This window comes from Loxodonta africana, chromosome 9 (assembly GCF_030014295.1).
Source record: "Loxodonta africana isolate mLoxAfr1 chromosome 9, mLoxAfr1.hap2, whole genome shotgun sequence".
Classification (NCBI taxonomy): Eukaryota; Metazoa; Chordata; class Mammalia; order Proboscidea; family Elephantidae; genus Loxodonta; species Loxodonta africana.
Window position 1 is genome coordinate 6211144 of NC_087350.1, and position 20802 is coordinate 6231945.

Below are 20802 nucleotides of genomic sequence, written 5' to 3' on the forward strand. Positions count from 1 at the left end.
AGAAGCAGGGGTGATTGGTGTAGGTACCAGTATCTGGTTGCAGCAGGGTGTCACGCTCTAAACAAGGCAGGGGGCTGAGAATCATCCCCCAAGTGTCTCTGAGGAAAGCGTGTCCCTGTTTCCTAAAGCATACAGGTGGGTGGGTTCTGCAGATGGACCATGGGCACCCAATGTTTTTGGTTGTAAGGACTGGGAAGTACCAGTTATCCTTGGTCCCCATTGCAGGTGGCTGGGTGACCTGAGTGGAGCCACCAGTCCTCAGGCCCCTGATGTGGATAGGTGAGGACCCTGTTTAATAAGTAAAGCAATGTCAAACATGAAACACCCACCTCTCTACCGCACAGCTGAAACGGTTGGAGTCTCCCAACAAGGGCCTATTCTCTTCAAATAGGCCCACACAGGTGCATGCACAGAGGAAAGGTACTCAAAGTCCACAGACCATTTATGCCTGGACAGCAGCTGCTTCTGTCCTGAGCTCCCCCAGTTAGTGGAGCTGGCAAATTCTTTTCCCCCAACTGCAAATTTATACCTTCTCCAGGGCCTGGAGGATGGCTCTAGGCACTCAACAGTCCGTATCTAAGGCCCAGGGAATTCAGCCGCTGAAGCCGACTTGGGAGCGGGGGAGGGTGTGAGGTCAAATATACAGAAGTACTTAGCTTTTGCCAAGAGCACCGTTCTCCTCTGGTTCCAGAGGTGTGAGTAGGCTGTGTGGCTGGCTGCTTCTCCCTGAGGAAATTGCAGCTGAACGCTAGTACCGGCCTGCCACAGCTGCTCCCGGGAATGGTTCCGAGGGTTCCGGGCGATTCAGGTGCGGTAACTCCTCTCTGCTTCTGAACTGTCTCTCCCTCCCCCTGCCCCTCAGTTCGTTCATTTTCTAACCTTGCCTTTCATGTTCAGGGCTCCTAGCTTGTCATAAAATACTCATTTCACTTGTTTTTTTCAGGTCTTTGTTGTAAGAGGGCTTGCCAGAAACTTCTATTCCACCATCTTGGCCCCACCTCCAGATCATTGTCTTAATGTATCCGAATGAGATAAACTCTATATGGTATTTTCTTTCAAAGAATGTGTTGGCAATGTTCTGGTCCTTGTTATAGACAGTGCAGGTTGAAAACCAGGGTAACTCTCTTGATTTCTTATACTTGCATTGGAGAATCTGTGTAGTGCTTTCTCAGTCTAAGAATTTATTAGGAACTTTCCCATTCTGGTAAAACAAGACGTACTTTGAAAACCCAGAAAACTAGTTTGACTTCATTTACTTGAACAGGAGAATCCGTGTAGTGTTTTCTCAAAGAACATTTGGTGGAATGTCATGTCCTTGATACAGACGGCATACTTTGAAAACCAGGATGATTTCTTGACTTCACATACATGAATGGAAAAATCTTTGCAAAGAGTTCTTACAGTCAAAGAATGGGTTGAGAACTTTCCTGTTCCTGTTAGACATGATTATTTATAAAATTAGAATTAACCTTTGATTTCATATAATTGAAAGGAGAAACCTGTTTATCAAGTTCTGAAGAATGTACTGAAAACTTCCTCATCCTTGAAATATATGATGAATTATGAAAATCCGGAAAATTATTGAGTTAAAGTTCAATAGGAGAAACTATATTTTCAAAGAACCAACTCGAGATGTTGTTTTTGTTATACAAAATGTACACTGAAAACCAGAATAACCTTCATGTACTTGAATGGGAAAATCTGTGCAAACAGTATTCTCAATGTTGTGAACTTCCCATCCTTGAAATACAAGATGTATTTTTTTATACCTGGAAAACTATTACAACTTCATGTTCCTCAATGGGAGAAACTCTAAATTGTATTTTCATTCAAATAAATGTGTTGGAAATGTTCTTGTCCCTGTTATGCACGATGTACATTAAAACCATGATCTCTCCCTTGATATCATGTACTTGAATTGGAAAATCTGTGCAGAGTTTTCTCAAAGAATAGGTTGGGAACTTTCTGGTTTCTGTTGCCCACAATGTATATTACTCTCGAGGTCATGTACTTGAAAGGGAGAAATTGTGTTTTCTGTCAAAAAATGTTACTAGACTCTTTCCATTTTTTGTTACACCCATATACTTTGAAAACCTAAAAAAAAAAAAAAAAAAAACTGACCTCATGTGCTCAAATGAAAAAAATTTTGTGTAGAGTTTCCTTAGTTAAAAAACATATTGGGAACTTCCCTGTCCTTGTAACACGCAATGTATTTTGAAAACCAAGATAACACTCTTGACTTCATGTACTTGCATAGGAGAATCTGTAGTGTCATCTCAAAGAATGCATTGGTAACTTTACTGTCTTTGTAATACCTGGAAATCTGTTCCGACTTAATACGTTTGAATGAGAGAATGTATTGTTTTTTTCAAAGAATGTATGGGATAATTTCAAGTCCTTGTTAACATGATGTACTTTGAAAACCTGGAAAACTCTGTTGAATTCATTGTTTCAGTTGAAGAAAACTTGCAGTGTTTTCTCATTCAAAGGATACATTACTTTCACATTTTTGTTATAATATACTCTGAAAATCAGGATAACTCTCTTGATTTTATGTATTTCAATGGGAAAATCTGTGCAGTGTTTCCTAAAAGAATGTGTTGTGAACTTTCCAGTCCTTGTAACACATGATGTATTTTGAAAACCTGGAAAACTATTATGACTGAATGTTCCTCAGTGGGACAAACTCCATAATGTCTTTTCATTCACAGAATTTGATGTGGATGGTATGTCCTTGCCGCACACATTATACAATGAAAACTAGGATAACACTCTTGACTTCATGTACTTGAATGGGAGAATACGTGCAGTGTTTCTCTGTCAAAGAATGTATGAGGGACATTTACGAGTGGTGCCACTCATCTCCACTTGATTCCTGGAACCATGAATCTTGGCTATGGGAGAAAGAGCACCACATATTGGATGCTGGTTTAGAGCATATACAGCCTCCTGGAGAACATTGCCCAACCCTGGAAAGTGTTGTCACCTAGCTGGCACATTCATTGTATCTTTATAAGGCCATGCCATGGTTCTATCGAGCCAGCTGCTTCAGGATGATGGGGGACATGGTAAGACCAGTGAATTCCATGAGCATGGGCCCACTACCATACTTCATTTGCTGTCAAGTGAGTCACTTATCTGAGGCAATGCTGTGTGGGATGCCATGACAGTAGATAAGGCATTCTGTGAGTACATGGATGGTACTTTTGGCAGAAACACTGGATGCCAGGAAGGCAAATCCTTATCCGGAATGTCTATCCCTGTAAGAATGAAACGCTACCCTTTCCATGATGCAAGCTATCCAATGTAGTCAACTTGCCACCAGGAATGGTGCCATATTGGGGACTCACTGTTGGTCTCTGCTGCTGGCAGGCTGGGCACTCAGCAGTGGCTGTAGCCAAACTGGCCTTGGTGAGTGAAAGTCCATGCTGCTGAGCCCATGCATAAGCTCCATCCCTGCTACCATGGCCTCTTTGTTCATGAGCTCACTGGGCAAAACGACAGGAGTGACAAAGGAAAGAAAATGACTGGTTTCAACAGAACACATCATCCTACTCATTGGATTGTTAAAATCCTCTTCTGCAGAGGTCACCCTTTATTGAGCAGTCACATGGGACACAAATATCTTCACTTCTTTGGCCCATTCAGAGGTATCCACATACCTCTCCTCATACCTCCTTGTGATCAATTTTCCAGTCATGTTCCTTCCAAGTCCCTGACCATCCAGCCACACGATTGAGCGTAGTCCATGGATCGGTATACAATCACACATCTGGCCTTTTCTCCTTCCAAGAAAAATGAACAAGTAGGTGCACTGCTCAAAGTTCTGCCCACTGGGAAGACTTTCCTTCACCACTGTCATTCACGGAGGTATTAGAAAGAGGCTGAAGTTCTGCCATTGTCCCCTAACTAGTGGTGTCTACATACCATGCAGAACCACGTGTAAAGGCACAGTGACTTTTCCTCAGTTAGTTGATCATAAGGAACTCCTCATGAGGCCATAGATGCACATTAGGACAGGGCACTTATGTGACAAAAGTGGAGACCATGTACATTTGGGCCACTTCCTCATGGAATTTACTTGTGCCTTCAGGTCCTGCTCTATATTGCATATACCACTTACATTTAATGATGGAGTGATGCTGTGCACGTCTGAATTCACAACTCTGTGAGTCAGACAACACCCAGTTCATAACAGGTAGCTCAGCCCATATAGTGACTTTGTGGCCCATGGTTAAACACGGTGTCTCTACTAAAGCCCTGTAAAAAGCCAAAAGCTGTTTCTCAAAGGGAGAGTAGTTATCTGCAGAGGGTGGCAGGACTTTACTCCAAAATTCTAAGGGTTTTCACTGTGTTTCAACAATAGGGACTTGCCAAAGACTCCAAACAGCATCTTTGACACTTCAAACACCACTGATCAGCCAGATCATATGGCCAAAGTGGCAGAGAAGCTTCCAAGGCTGCAGAGCCTTCTGTTGTTTGGGGCCCCATTCAAAGCTAGGAGCTTTTGGGTCACCTGATAAATAGGCTGGAGTAGTACACCCAAACGAGTGATATGTTGCTTCCAAAATCCAAAAAGGCCCACCAGGTGTTGTGCCTTTTTAGTTGTAGGAAGAGACAGATGTAACAATTTATCTTTCACTTTAGAAGGATTATCTCAAAATGCCCCACATCAATGGACCGCTAGAAATTTCACTGAAGTGGAAGGCACCTGTATTTTTGTGGGATTAATTTCTCACCCTCTAGGAGCCCTGGTAGTGCAATGGTGAAGAACTCAGCTGCTAACCAAAAGGTCGACAGTTCGAATCCACCAGCTGGTCTTGGAAACCCTATGGGACAGTTCTACTTTGACCTATAGGGTCACCATGAGTTGGAACTGGCTCAACAGCAACAGGTTTGATTTTTATTTTTGGTAGCATACAAATGTTTTACCAGGAAGTCCAGAGTCACTGAAACTTCTTCCTTACTAGGTCCAATCAGCATAATATCATCAATGCAATGCACCAGCATGACATCCTGTGGAAGGGAAAGGCAATCAAGGTCTCAGGACTAAATTATGACTCAGAGCTGACGAGCTGACGTAGCCCCAAGGAAGGCAACTGAAGGTGTATTTCTTGCCTTTTCACCTGAAGGCAAACTGCTTCTGATGGTCTTTTGAAATGGGTATTGGAGAAAAGGGCATTAGCCAGATAAATGGCTGCATACCAGGTACCAGGAGATCTATTAATGTACTCAAGCAATGAAACTACATCTGGAACAGCAGCTGCAATTGGAGTCACTGTCTGGTTAAATTTTCGATAATCCACTGTCATTCTCCACATCTGTTTTTTGCACAGGCCAGACAGGCAAGGTGAATGGGGATGTGGTGGGAATCACCATCCCTGCATCCTTCAGATACTTGATGGTGGCACTAAACTCTGCAATTCCTCCAAGGATGCCGTATTGCTCTGGTTTACTATTTTCCTAGGTAGGAGCCATTCTAATGGCTTCCACTTGCGTTTCCTACCGTAATAGCCCCTATTCCATTTGTCAGGGATCCAATGTGGGGGTTCTGCCAGTTGCTGAGTATGTCTATTCCAATTATGCATTCTGAAACTGGGAAAATCACTATAGGATGGGTTCAAGGACCCACTGGACCAGTAGTACAGATGTGGGCTAAGACTCCATTGATAACCTGACCTCCATATGCCCCCACTCTGACTGGTGGGACACAGTGACATTTCGGGTCTCCTGGACTTAATGTCAGTTCAGAGACAGTATCCAGTAATCCCTGAAAAGTCTCATTTCCTTTTCCCCAATGAACACTCACTCTTAGAAAGGGCCATAGATCCCTTTGGGCAAAGCCAGGAAAAAGATTAACAGTACAAGTTTTTGGCGCTGTATAGGAGTCCTTCCTCAAGGTGACCTGGCCTCCCCTTCAATCCAGGGTTGTGGGTCTTTAAACTTGCTCAAGTCTGGGAATTTATTGAGGGACCATGACTCTCTGTTCCGGTGATTCAAGTTAGGCTGCTGTTCACTTGACCTAGAATTCACCCGCTTATACAGATCAAGTAAATGTTTAGTAGATTTTCTATCTCTTTCACTCCTAGGAACACCATAACTAAGTAGTCAATGCAATAAGTTCATACAAGTCAGACTATTACAATTACTGCTTTGACTCCACTGTCTGTTACAGTAAACAGGCTGTCTTAGTCATCCAGTGTTGCTATAACATAAATACCACAAGTGGACGGCTTTAACAAAGGAAAGTTTATTCTCTCACACAGTCCACTAGGCTAGGAGTCCAAATTCAGGGCGCTGGCTCCAGGTGAGGGCTTTCTCTGTCAGCTCTGGAGGATGTTCCTTGTCATCAGCCTTCCCTTGGTCTGGGAGCATCTCAGCACAGGAACCTCAGGTTCAAAGGACACATTCTGCTCCCGGCACTGCTTTCTTGGTGGCATGAGGTCCCCAGGTCACTCTGCTCACCTCTTTCTTTTGTATCTCAAAAGAGATTGGCTTAAGACACTAATCTTTTAGACCTCATCAGTATAACAGCCATTAATCCATCTTATTACATCACAGTGATAGGATTTACAACATTTAGGGAAATCACATCAGAAGACAAAATGGTAGACAATCATACAATGGAATCATGACCTAGCCAAGTGGACAGATACTTTTAGGGGACGCAATTCAATCCATGACACATGCCCACCTTATCTTTGTCAATTGGGTGCCACCACTTGGCCCCTACCACCACAGGGTCCAATCAGCCCCACTGTAGTTAGTGTCTTAATCCAGTTAGGGCAGTTCCCACTGTCAAATCTGATTTACAAAAACAGCAATCACAGCAGTCTTCAAGGATGCTGGGGCTCCTTGTTCCTCACTGTTGTGGTAAAAGGTGTGTCCTCTGGGAACTTTATGTACAGGTCTGTGGGTCTAACCTGATAAATCCACTCTAGCATGCCAATTTCCCTAAGCCTTTGGATGCCCTCTTCTACAGTACACCAAGGCAGGTCTGGTACTTGATTTAGTGTAGGTCGCTGCATAATCCATGCTTCAGCAACCCAACCAAGTAAACTATTAGATCCTTCCCTAACTTCTCAAGCTGAAACACTGAATAAAAATCTGTGCTTAGTTGGCCTATATCAATCAATTCAGACTGATCCATCTTTATGCTCCTTGCACCATTATCCCACACCGTTCATAGCGATTCCCACACATATTCCCCAGGTTTCTGTTTGTACATACTAGAAAAGTAGTTCTTTTGGAGTGTAGCATACCTCCTTGGGTCGCACGTTGTACTTCACCCTTTGGAGCTCGCTGGGACTTAAATCTAGTTATAAGTCTAGAAGCCAAAATCAGTAGTGGGCAAGTGTTTTGAGAGCATTCAACAATGTCCTTAAAGCACCTGCCTCAGTGGATGCCCCAGACAATGACTCAGACGAGGGATCTTTAGAAGCAGCTGGGCTAATCTCATTAGATGGGAATGGAGGGGCTGTTTTACTGGGCAGGGCGGTTTAACAGACAAACATGGAGTACTCTTCAGATGGGACTGACAGGGCTGGTTCTGTTAGCGGGAGTGATTCAATGGAATGCAGGGGCTCAATGTCTCCAGCTTCCTGATTATCTGCCCGTATATCCCTATCCCATGTTTCAGGATTCCATTCCTTTCCAATCAATGCCCTTACTTTAACTTCAGACACTTCTCAAGGTTGACAGTTGAGCTGGGGTTCTAATTCTGACACACTTACAATAAGACTCTGGGTTTGGTCTTCAGCAATATCAGCTCTGTTACTACAAGAAATAAGGCTTTCTTTCAAAGCACAAGTGGAAACTTTGAGGTTGCTTTGGCTTTGACTCTGAAGCCCTGAGCACGTCTCTTTCTTTCACCAGTCTGTCTAGAGAAAGTAGGGCCAAACAACCAGCTTCCTTATATTTCTCATTATGACAAAACTGTAGAAAGGTATCACACATACAATCACCCAGAGCCTTACCTTCCGCCAATACCTGATCTATTGGTGGTGATATTTTGCATATTTGTATTGCCATCTCACACCATGGATTAGCAGTGCCCTCTTTACTGCTGCAAGCAGAGTCATCAACATCTTTAAAAGTAACCAGACTTCAGAACCAATTTAGAAAACTCATCCTAACAATTTTGTTTCCCTAGAACCACTCCTGGTTCCAAAGTCTTAGGTTGGGTTCTCCAGAGAAGAAAAACCAGTAAAGCATATAAACATACATATATTTATATCATGACAGAGGCTTCTCTGGATTCACGTAGCCACAGGGACTGGTGAACCCAAGATTGGTAGGTCAGAAAGCAGAGTTCTTGCTCACAGTCTGTGAAGATGGAAGAATCTCAAGGTTGGCAAGCTAGGGTGCAGGTACGCTGCTAGCTCAGTCCCAAGAACTGGAGGTCAGACGAACAGAAGCCAGCTGCAGGATCCAAAATAGGCAAAAGCCAGAATGTCCACTTATATTTGGGTGCAGGCCACACACCCAAGGAAAATCCCTTTCAACTGATTGGCTACTCACAGCAGATCCCATCACGGGGGTGATCACATATCAAATCTCAACAGGAAAGTGATCGCAACACTATACAACTGCCAAAACACAGAGTGTCATGGCCTAGCCAAGTTCACACACAATCTTAACCATCACAGCATATACAAATATATACATAGATTCATCTCAAAGTGTTAATATCAATTGGTAGTAATCTTAACAGAGCACAGGCGGTATAGGAGGAAGTTGGCCTTCTGAACACACCTTTTCATACAGCTTTTAGTTTTGAACCAGGTGAAAGTTTTACATGTTAAAGGAATAATTCAAGATTAAAGCAAACTTTAAAATTAGATGTAAACAGAAACAAGTGAACATAATAACATATCAAACTGTCACCACCTGTCTGTGTTTGCTGTGCTGTGGTGGCTGGCATGCTGCTGATGCCGGAAGCTATGCCACCAGTATTTCAAATACCAGCAGAGTCACCCATGATGGACAGGTTATCAGAGGAGCTTACAGACTACAGCAGCCTAGGAAGAAAGGCCTGGCAATCTACTTTAGAAAATCAGTCAATGAAAACCTTATGCATCAACAGAACAGTGTCTGATATAGTGCTGAAAGATGAGCCCTCTGGGTTGGATGGCACTACTCAGACATACCAATGATCATGAAGATGGTGCATGACTGGAAAACATTTTGTTCTGTTATGCAGAAGGCCCCGCTGGCACAATGGTTGAGCAATTGGCTACTAACTGAAAGGTTGATAGTTCAAAGCCACTCAGCAGTTCCACAGCAGAAAGTCCTGGCAATCTGCTTCTGTAAAGATTATAGCCAAGAAAACCCTATGGGGCAATTCTACTGTCACATGGGGTCGCTATGAACTGGAATCGACTCCACAGCACACAACAACATAAATAATGTCACCATGAGCTGAAGCCAACTCAACAGCAGCAAACAATAACAAACTAATCACATAACCATACAGAAAAGAGCTGTGCTCAGTAATTTTGTGTTAATATCCTTAACATAAAGTACAAAAAGAAAGGTGAAAAACACTCAGTACTTTATGGAGTAAGTTTTTAGTTAGTAGTACTATTAGTATTATGATATTGGAACTATTTGAATGTTACTAGGAACCAATGAATCAAGGTTTTTATTAAAACAGATAAGAGATATAAACACAAAATAACAGAAAGTGACAAGATTTACCCATTTAGAACATTTACCCATGAATGTTCCTTGCATCAGCCTAATAAACCTGCCTTGAGCAAATACTTCTGAAAACCATTAGAATTCTTGTCTAAAACTCATCCTCCTGCCCTATTTTTGCTTGCCAACTTCCTCTTAGTAAGTTTTAAGTATCTCACGTCAACCAAGCTCATAAAAAACCCCTCGCATCGACTCACTCTTTGGAGTTGAACTCTGACTTATGTTAAGGTCTCTCTCCTAATGCAATAGCCTGAATAAAGTCTAGTTTGCCTATTTAACATTGTCTGCATCATTTCCGTTACATTAAAAAAAAAAAAAAAAACTTATAATTTTAAATTTGTATTGGGAATATGAGTATGAATTTATGATGTAAGAAATTACATATTTTACATGCTCACTGAAAGACCAAGACAAAATTGACTCACTGGTAAAAGGTTTTGGTTTATCACTGAGCCCATGTATTTCACAGACCTTGATTTTCAAAAGGAACCTGAAGTTTGTGGAGAAACGGTTGATTCCAGATCTAGAACAGGAAAGTACAAAGTGATCCAGGGATTTCTTTTGCATTCAAACACTAATAGGGTTCTGTCAACAACCTATGTGGCTAGTGCAACTCAGAAACTAATTAACTCTAATATTAATTAATTTATATACAACAATAAATGATTCAATTATTGGGAAAGCATATTGGGAGTAGCCTAGGATTGGGAATCTACTTTTTCAACAGTAAAATTTATGAGATGCACTGCTTCTGGATTCTGGAAGACTGAGTACAAAAGAAGTAAATGTAAAAAAATGTCCCATAAATAAGTGTACACTGATTAGTTGTTAATTTCATTTACAATTTTTGACAATTGACAATAACGATATATTGGGTTAAAAAAAGATTTTTCATTAAAAATTTCACATTACCTTTTTAATTTTCTAACATGGCTACTAAAATATTTTAAATTACACCTTTGACTTGCATTACAGTTGTATTAGACAGAACTGTGTTGTACTCAACATCTACCTTACAAAAAATACAGAAGACAAACTATCAAAATCATGATAAAGCAAATACAGTGAAACCTGGAAGAGACGGAATTTGATGGGATTGCCTTATTTTACCAGGTCTTGCATGTTTTCCACCTTTGATGGGGTACTTACCACTTTTCTCTTGCTTTCTATTAAGAATCCTACTTCATAAACATCCACTGAGTTTTCTTTCTCTGATAGGTTTATGACTTTCACAGGTTCCAGCTGTCACAGGTTTGACTGTATCAGAATGCTGAACATTTTAACATTTTACTAGACAAGCAGGAGAATGTTCTGTGTAAGATAAACTAAACAGATCTAAAAATAAAAAGGCAATGTACAAATCTCATTTGGATCCTGGCTTCAAAAAACCCAACAACTATAATAGATATTTTATGGACAACCGGATAAAATTTCATTTGTTGTGTGAGACAATGAAGACCTGGGTTTTCTGGGTAGGAAATTGGCCTTTTTTGTAGGAGATGCATGCTTAGATAAAAGGGTGAAGTGAGTGCCTGCAATTAACTATTGGTTGTTTCATCGTAATAACTTATATAATAGGGACAAATTCCTTGCATTTATAAAGCCTTTTTCCACTGTGGGTTTTTATGCAATGAGTGAGGTTTGAGAATTCACAAAAGAATGTCACATGCTTCATATATTCAAAATGTTTCTCTCCAGGGTGGCTTCTTATGTATTCAGTGAGGGATGAAGAAAAACCAAATGCTTTCCCACATTCCTTACATTCATAAAGTCTCTGCTAGTGTGAGGTTATTTATGTTCAGTAAGCAATGGAGACTGACTAAAAGGTTTCCCACTTCCTTACTTAAGGCCTTGCTCCACTGTGAGTTCTTATATGTTCACTGAGGTTTGAGGAGTGACTAAAGGTTTTGCCACATTCCTTACATTCATAAGGCCTCTCACCACTGTGAGTTCTTATATGTGTAGTGAGGTGTGAAGACCGACTAAAGGCTTTCCCACATTCCTTACATTCATAAGGCCTCTCTCCACTGTGAATTCTCATATGTGTAGTGAGGTCTGAGGAGTGGCTAAAGGCTTTCCCACACTCCTTACATTCATAAGGCCGCTCTCCACTGTGAGTTCTCATATGTTCAGTGAGGTGGGAGGATTGACTAAAGGCTTTCCCACATTCCTTACATTCATAAGGCCTCTCTCCACTGTGAGTTCTCATATGTTCAGTGAGGTTTGATGAGTGACTAAAGGCTTTCCCACATTGCTTACACTCATAAGGCCTCTCACCGCTGTGAGTTCTTATATGTGTAGTGAGGTGTGAGGACCGACTAAAGGCTTTCCCACATTCCTTACATTCATAAGGCCTCTCTCCACTGTGAATTCTCATATGTATAGTGAGGTTTGAGGACCAACGAAAGGCTTTTCCACATTCCTTACATTCGTAAAGCCTCTCTCCACTGTGAATTCTTATATGTGCAGTAAGGTCTGAGGATTGACTAAAGGCTTTCCCACATTCCTTACATTCATAAGACCTCACGCCACAGTGAGTTCTCACAGGTCTAGTAAGGTCTGAGGAATGACAAAAGGCCTTGCCACATTTCTTACACTCAAAGGGTTTGTCTCCAGTAAGAGTTCTTACAGGAGTGCTGAGGTAAGAGGGACAATTGCAGGCTTCTCCACATTCACTACACTGAGAGGCACTGCATCCAGAGTGAGATCCGATATGATGCTTAAGTGATGAATGATCCATCAAGGATTTTCCACACTCAAGGCATTCAGAAGGATATGTTTCCACAGAAGTTCTTTTGAGCACAGAAAGATTTGGAATCCGGTTGAAGGTCTGTTCATACTGATTGTCTTCATTACTTTCACAGAGGTTCTCTACCATATGCCTTCTGTTAAAAATGGGCAGCACGCTGTTGGAGACAATTTTTTTTTTTTTTTACTATTTCACCATTACCATACACAGTAAACATGTATTTTTTTGCCCTGAATTGTCTCATGTTTCATAAATTAAATCATTTAGCAGAGATGCTACCACTATTTTCACTGTGTTTCTAAAATACAGGACTTTGTGATAACTGTATTTAAGTGAATATGTTCCAAATACTCACCGAGTCATTTATGAAAATATTATACTATGAAAACACAACATTAGAGCTGGTTTTATATGCATATGTAAGATACCTCGATGACATAAAAGGTTTGCACTCGACTAGAATCTAAAGGTTGGTGATCTGAACCCACCCAGTGGAACCACGAGTCGGAATAGATTCAACAGAAATGCATCTGAAATACAAATATACACACATGTATATATGTATGTATGTATACACACTATTCCTCACTTATCAACTATCTTGTTATCTGACAGTTCACATTTCAGACAATAGTAAAAACTCTACTAATCAACTATTCTGCACATTAACGAGGTGGGTCTTCAGGCACTCTCCTCTGTTGCCACAGCCTCTTAGCAGACGCACAAACATCACTGAGCCAGGAGGCAACACTTCTGGGCTCCTGTCTCCTATGTGACCTGACCCTATGACGCAAAATTGCAGTGGAGTAAAAAGGATGAAAGAAAGAGGCATCAAAGGGGGTGTCTGGAAGAAATGTGTGCAAGTTTTAATGACATCTCAAAGTGAACTGAACTGGGCTTGAAGCCTCTGCCTTGGTGGTGCTGGGTGCATGGCCAAGCTCTCAGCACCACTGCAGGAAGCCCTGAACCTGTGACTTGCCAGGACCAGAAGGCAGAGAAGACTCCAGGATCACTCCAGAATCACGAACATAGGGCTTGCAAGGGTGGGAGTGGAGCTCTGGAGGTGGCTCCCTAAAGGAAGCTCTGATCCAACACAAGAGGAAGGTGAAGCGCTTAAGCTGTGGGCCCTCCAGTCACAAAGCCTGGCTTTATCCAGCTTTGCATCCTCCAAGCCTCCTTCTCCACTGAGAAACACTCAACATTAACCTTAGCTGTTGTTTCTGTGATTATATTTAATAAACATAGAGAAACGAACAAATGGATAGTCTGAAAAACAGGAAAAGAGAAACCCTCCGTTTTCGCGTAACGACTTAGTCTTTGGAATCTAATCATGTTGATGAGTGAGGAGTGGGCGTATACACATATATATGGTGTAGTGGTTAAGCAGTCAGCTATTAACCAAAAGGTTGGCAGTTTGAATCCACCAGCGGCTCCACAGGAAAAAGATGTGGCAGTCTGCTTCCATAAAGATATAGCCTTGGAAAACCTATGGGGCAGCTCTACTCTGTCCTATTGGGTTGCTATGAGTAGGAATAGACTTGATGGCAATAAGTTTATGTATGTGTGTGTGTAAATATATATATAAATACATATATATGTGCGTGTATATGTGTATACATACAGTTGTTGCTGTTGCTGTCAGATGATGTCAAATCGATTCCAGCTCATAGTGACCTCATGACCTCAGAACTGCCCCATAGGGTTTTCTTGGCTGTAAATATTATGGAAGCAGATTACCAGGTATTTCTCCTGCAGAGCCACCGGGTAGGTTTGAATTGCCAATCTTTTGGTTAGCAGTCAAGTGCTTAACCACTGTACTACCTCGGCTCCTTGGATATATAAATATTTTAATGTCATTATACCTTCTTAAAGACTCTCTTCTGAAGCACTGCTTTCTCTCCCGTAAATGAAACTCACCTCACACGTGTTTTCTGGTTGTTATTCTGATCTTCAATGCCATGAAATTCATGGATTTCTCCTACCACCAAGGACCAGGTGTCATTTTTCATGAATCGTACTATTATATTTTCACTGGACAGCTTTTCTCCATCATTAAGGTTTCGAGAAACTGGCCCAATGATTTAAGGTGAGGTTCACAATATGAAACAAAAAGGAGAGAAATTACTCAGAGAAAAGGTAGCTGTGAACAACAAACGAATTTGACACATTTTGCTGTTTCGGTACTTTGACAATGGTCAAAAAGCCATATACTAGGAAATACTTCCATGAAGATTGAGGGTGATGGTGACATAAACAGCATGTAATTAGAAGAACAAAGTAGAATGCACATGGAACACTGAAAGAGGAAAAGGGGAAAGTCTTTCTCCATGAACACAGGTATGTTAGGATTGATGAAAGTCAGAAAAGCAAGCTCAGGTACCTGGGAAGCACATACTTCTCAACCCAAAAGAGACTTTTTTCCAACTGAGTTTTTCAAATTTCATTGCCTCCGTATACCCTGGTCCTTTCAAAGAACTTTTTTCTCCCAGTGTCCCCCTGTCCACCCGCCACACACGCACACACTGGTCCTGGATGACTGCTATCTGCACCCTCCTCAGGTCTTCCTTTTGCTACTCTGGGAGAACAAATGGGTATAGATGACATGGCGCCCATGGAGAAAGGTATATCATGAGGGAAGACAGGGATAAGCAATGAGCACTTCCCTGACACTGAGCCAATACTTTGCTCTTCAGGGTCTTTGGAAATTGGCAGGTGTGAATTTATTCATAACAAAATAATCATGTCAAACTAGCAGTAAAGACAGTAAAATTCTTTACAAGGACCCAAACCACAAATATTCTCTCTGCGCACCAAAGAAACCCCTGAAGTCAATGCTCACATTTATAACATTTAAAGAGCCTTAGGGCTTTTAACCACAATTGAAACGAGAAGTCATTTTAATACATAGGGCTTTGTATTCATGAGAAAACCAGGGCATGCATGTTCCAGAGAGCAAATGCCCATAATTGTCTTATTTAACCATATATTCCCACTCCTTGGCACGCATACTCGAGTAACATCAATGAGTACGACTAAACTCACTAAAAAATAAATTTAAGAATATGAAGCCATTCATACCCACTGAGGCCAGGTTTCTGAAGGTTTCCATCATCACGTCTCTGTAGAGCTTCCTCTGAGAAAGATCCAGTAATGCCCACTCTTCCTGAGTAAAGTCCACAGCCACATCCTCAACAGCCACTGAGTCCTAAAACATCCCACATACTCTGGTTCAGGAAGGTACCACGTACTCCAGTGTGTGAAAGGAAGGGTGAGGCTGACTGTCCTGGGGAACTGAGATTTCACAGGAATTTGACACAGGGTTCTGTGTTCTACTAAGGCCTACTCTGGGGTTTAGCCATCAGCCTCATCCCCTCACTGTCTGCATCCACTTCCTCACGGATTGCATCCTGTCTTATAGACTTAACGATACTTCTAACATAATGAACTTATCTTTCCACAGTCTGACTGTGACCAATTCCAGTCTCATTCCTCTCTCTATTTATGGTCTAGAACAGTCAGTACACATAGCATCAATAGGAGAAATTCTCTACAGTAAAAGCCCTATTTCCACATTGAGATCATCTCTTCCTTGTGACGAAAAATTAAAATATTTTTTAAAATTTCATCTCCTTGCACAGGACCCACCAGAATATTTAACAAAACATGAAGCAGAGGGTGAAAGCAGGATGTGATATTAACAACTGGCAAACACTGCAGGATTGGCAGTTTTTCCTTTTGCCCCTCACCAGCCATGGGAGGCCCAGTGGTCTGCATAAAGTGACAACCCAAGGCCCTGAGCTTCTTGTATTTTCTTAAGGACCTCCAGCTGGTTAAGAGCTGACAGCATCACCTGCTGGAAAGAGAATTATTATTTTGGAGAATTACGAATTTTTCATGTCTGTCACCTACTTTTCAATAATGCTACAGTTGCACTGTCAGGCAAGAGTATTGAAAAGGTAAATGCAGGTTAGCTGAGAATCAGGAAACAAGAATCCAGACATCATTATAATCTTCAAACTCTGAGACCCAAAGCTACCATACAGCAATTATTAGTGACTGCTACCCTCAAAAACACACACCCAGACAACCACACAAACACGTGCTAATGTTACAAGACGACAAAGAGGTCAATCTCCAGAGTCAGAATAGCATGCCCTTGTGTCTGCTGACTGTGAACAAGTGGTTAAGATTGACATATTCTAGTAAATTCATTGAACTGCAGGGGGTGTAGCTGCTAAATTGCTCAGGCATCTTAGGAAAGAGACGCACACACCAGCCCCGTGGACGCGCCACTCCAAAATGTCCTCCCATTTGTAGCCTTTGGAAGGCATACAAGCACAAGCACCTGAGCCCTGACCACTGGCATCGTCTGGGCTGTAGGACGGCCCTCTGTGATACAGCATCAGTCCTTTGGCCCCCACAGTAATGAGGACACAAAAGCTGCTACACTGCACTTCTGATGCTAAAACTTTACTGAACAGCCAGGCAGCTGTAGAACAGATGGGCTACCGGGTGAAGTGAGCTGTAAAGGTTATTCCTAATCAATCCTGGTACGATATTGTCACAGCAAACGATGATCCAGTGCCACATTCAAACGTCTTCACTGCAATGCAGCAGGTTACATACTTAAAAATCCTAACTTCCATTCTGAAATGTATTCGTCATAAAATGTTGCATTTATTGAGTGAGTACAATATATGAAGGTATTTGCAAACAGCTGTCCCCAGACTAGCTCATTTATTCCTCATGTCTCTCATGAGCACATATTGCTTCAAATGGGTTATAGTTGAGGAATGTTACAATCACATGCTCAATATTGCCCAAATGGTATGTTGCTGAGGCAGGATCGGAATGCATTTCAATGTGCCTAAGAGACTAACTTTTTGACAAGTACATTTCTGGTTAAGAGAGACTAGGAAGAAGGAACTGACAGTCTCCTACTGAAAAAACTGACCAGGGGGCAAGGAGGAAGTAAAATTATCTCTCTTTGCAGATGACATGATCTTATACACAGAAAACCCTAAGGAATCCTCCAGAAAACTACTGAAACTAATAGAAGACTTTGGCAGAGTCTCAGGTTATAAGATAAACATACAAAAATCACTTGATTCCTCTACATCAACAAAAAGAACATCGAAGAGGAAACAACCAAATCAATTCCATTCACAGTAGCCCCCAAGAAGATAAAATACTTAGGAATAAATCTTACCAAGGATATAAAAGACCTATACAAAGAAAACTACAAAGCTCTACTACAAGAAATTAAAAAGCACATACTTAAGTGGAAAAACATACCTTGCTCATGGATAGGAAGACTTAACATACTAAAAATGTCTATTCTACCAAAAGCCATCCATACATACGATGCACTTCCAATCCAAATTCCAATGTCATTTTTTAAGGTGATAGAGAAACAAATCACCAACTTCATATGGAAGGGAAAGAAGCCTCGGATAAGCAAAGCATTACTGAAAAAGAAGAAAGTGGGAGGCCTCACCCTACCTGATTTCAGAACCTATTATACACCCACAGTAGTCAAAACAGCCTGGTATTGGTACAACAACAGGCACATAGACCAGTGGAACAGAATTGAGAACCCAGATATAAATCCATCTACATATAAGCAGCTGATATTTGACAAAGGCCCAGTGTCAGTTAATTGAGGAAAAGATAGACTTTTTAACAAATGGTGCTGGCATAACTGGATATCCATTTGTAAAAAAATCAAACAGGACCCATACCTCACACCATGCACAAAAACTAACTCCAAGTGGATCAAAGACGTAAACATAAAGACTAAAACGATAAAGATCATGGAAGAAAAAAATAGGGACAACCTTAGGAGCCCTAATACAAGGCATAAACGGAATAAAAAACATTACCAAAAATGACGAACAGAAACCAGATAACTGGGAGCTCCTAAAACTCAAACACCTATGCTCATCTAAAGACTTCACCAAAAGAGTAAAAAGACCACCTACAGACTGGGAAAGAATTTTCAGCTATGACATCTCCGACCAGCGCCTGATCTCTAAAATCTATATGATTCTGTCAAAACTCAACCACAAAAAGACAAACAACCCAATCAAAAAGTGGGCAAAGGATATGAACACACACTTCACTAAAGAAGATATTCAGGCAGCTAACAGATACATGAGAAAATGCTCTCGATCATTAGCCACTAGAGAAATGCAAATTAAAACCACGATGAGATTCCATCTCACTCCAACAAGGCTGGCATGAATCCAAAAGCACAAAACAATAAATGTTGGAGAGGCTGCGGAGAGATAGGAACTCTCATACACTGCTGGTGGGAATGTAAAATGGTACAACCACTTTGGAAATCTATCTGGCGTTATCTTAAACAGTTAGAAATAGAACTACCATACAACCCAGAAATCCCACTCCTCGGAATATACCCTAGAGAAATAAGAGCCTTCACACAAACAGATATATGCACACCAGTGTTTATTGCAGCTCTGTTTACGATAGCAAAAAGCTGGGAGCAACCAAGGTGACCATCAACGGATGAATGGGTAAATAAATTGTAGTATATTCACACAATGGAATACTACGCATCGATAAAGAACAGTGACGAATCTGTGAAACATTTCATAACATGGAGGAACCTGGAAGGCATTATGCTGAGCGAAATTAGAGGCTAAAGGACAAATATTGTATAAGACCACTGTTATAAGATCTTGAGAAATAGTATAAACTGAGAAGAACACATACTTTTGTGGTTACGAGGCGGGGAGGGAGGGAGGGAGGGAGAGGGTTTTTTACTGATTAATTAGTAGATAAGAACTGCTTTAGGTGAAGGGAAGGACAACACTTAATACATGGAAGGTCAGCTCAATTGGATTGGACCAAAAGCAAAGAAGTTTCCGGGATAAAATGAATGCTTCAAAGGTCAGCGGAGCAAAGGCGGGGGTTTGGGGACTATGGCTTAAATCAATTGGCAAAATAATTCTATTATGAAAACATTCTGCATCCCACTTTGAAATGTGGCGTCTGGGGTCTTAAATGCTAACAAGTGGCCATCTAAGATGCATCAATTGGTCTCAACCCACCTGGAGCAAAGGAGAAGGAAGAACACCAAGGTCACACGATAACTAAGAGCCCAAGAGACAGAAAGGGCCACATGAACCAGAGACCTACATCATCCTGAGACCAGAAGAACTAGTTGGTGCCCGGCCACAATCGATGACTGCCCTGACAGGGAGCACAACAGAGAACCCCTGAGGGAGCAGGAGATCAGTGGGATGCAGACCCCAAATTCTCATAAAAAGACCAGACTTAATGGCCTGACTGAGACTAGAGGAATCCCGGTGGTCATGGTCCCCAAACCTTCTGTTGGCACAGGACAGGAACCATCCCCGAAGACAACACATCAGACATGAAAGGGACTGGACAGTGGGTGGGAGAGAGATGCTGATGAAGAGTGAGCTAATTATATCAGGTGGACACTTGAGACTGTGTTAGCATCTCCTGTCTGGAGGGGGGATGGGAGGATAGAGAGGGATGGAAGCTGGCAAAATTGTCACCAAAGGAGAGACTGGAAGGGCTGACTCATTAGGGCGAGAACAAGTGGGAGTACGGAGTAAGATGTATATAAACTTATATGTGACAGTCTGACTTGATTTGTAAACGTTCACTTGAAGCTGAATAAAAGTTAATTAAAAAAAAAAAAAACTGACCAGGGAAAATCTCATGAATACCAGCAGAACATTATCTGGTATAGTGCTCAAAGATGAGCCCCCCTCATGTTGGAAGACAATCAAAAGACAACTGGCAAGAGCTGCCTCCTCAAAGTAGTTGTTGGTATGTGCTGTTGAGTCAGAACCGACTTACAGCAACCGTACAGAACACAGCAGAACCACCCCACAGGGTTTCTAAGGAGTGGCTGGATTTGAACTGTTGACGTTTTGGTTGGCTGGCAGTCCAGCTCATAAGCACTGCGCCACCAGGACTTCCCTCAAAGTAGAGTCCACCTTGATGACATGGATGGAGTAAAACTTCATTTGCTGAGGTGCCACAACTCAAAATAAGAAGAGCTGCAACATCCATTAAAAATTGGAACATGGAATGTACAAAGTATCAATCTAGGAAAATCAGAAGTTGTCAAAAAATGACATGGAACATGTACAGATGAACAGCCTAGGCATTAGTGAGCTGAAATGGACTGGTATTGGCCATTTTGAATCAGACAATCATATGGTCTACTATGCCAGGAAAGGCACATTGAAGAGGAATGGCGTCAAATTCATTGTCAAAAAGTTCTATACTGAAGTACAATGCTGTCAGTGTCAGGATAATATCCATATGCATACGAGGAAAACCAGTTAACACGA

The 20802-nt window shown here is 41.6% G+C and overlaps 1 protein-coding gene across 5 annotated transcripts in view; it reads right to left on the reverse strand.

The window, feature by feature from the left end:
• Positions 1-4291: 4291 nt before the first annotated feature.
• Positions 4292-20802, reverse strand: part of LOC111747786 (zinc finger protein 699-like) — a 42221-nt gene continuing 25710 nt past the window's right edge. For 4 of the 5 annotated variants that reach the window (XM_064291019.1, XM_064291020.1, XM_064291017.1 and 1 more), the window contains 3 exons: positions 15527-15653; positions 14366-14516; positions 4292-12605 (listed from right to left, as the gene is read on the reverse strand). In XM_064291019.1, the coding sequence (XP_064147089.1) occupies positions 11543-12605; positions 14366-14516; positions 15527-15653 (1341 nt within the window). In that variant the 3' untranslated portion in view covers positions 4292-11542. The remainder of the gene's footprint in view (positions 12606-14365; positions 14517-15526; positions 15654-20802) is intronic. The other variant, XM_064291021.1, reaches the window with a different exon arrangement.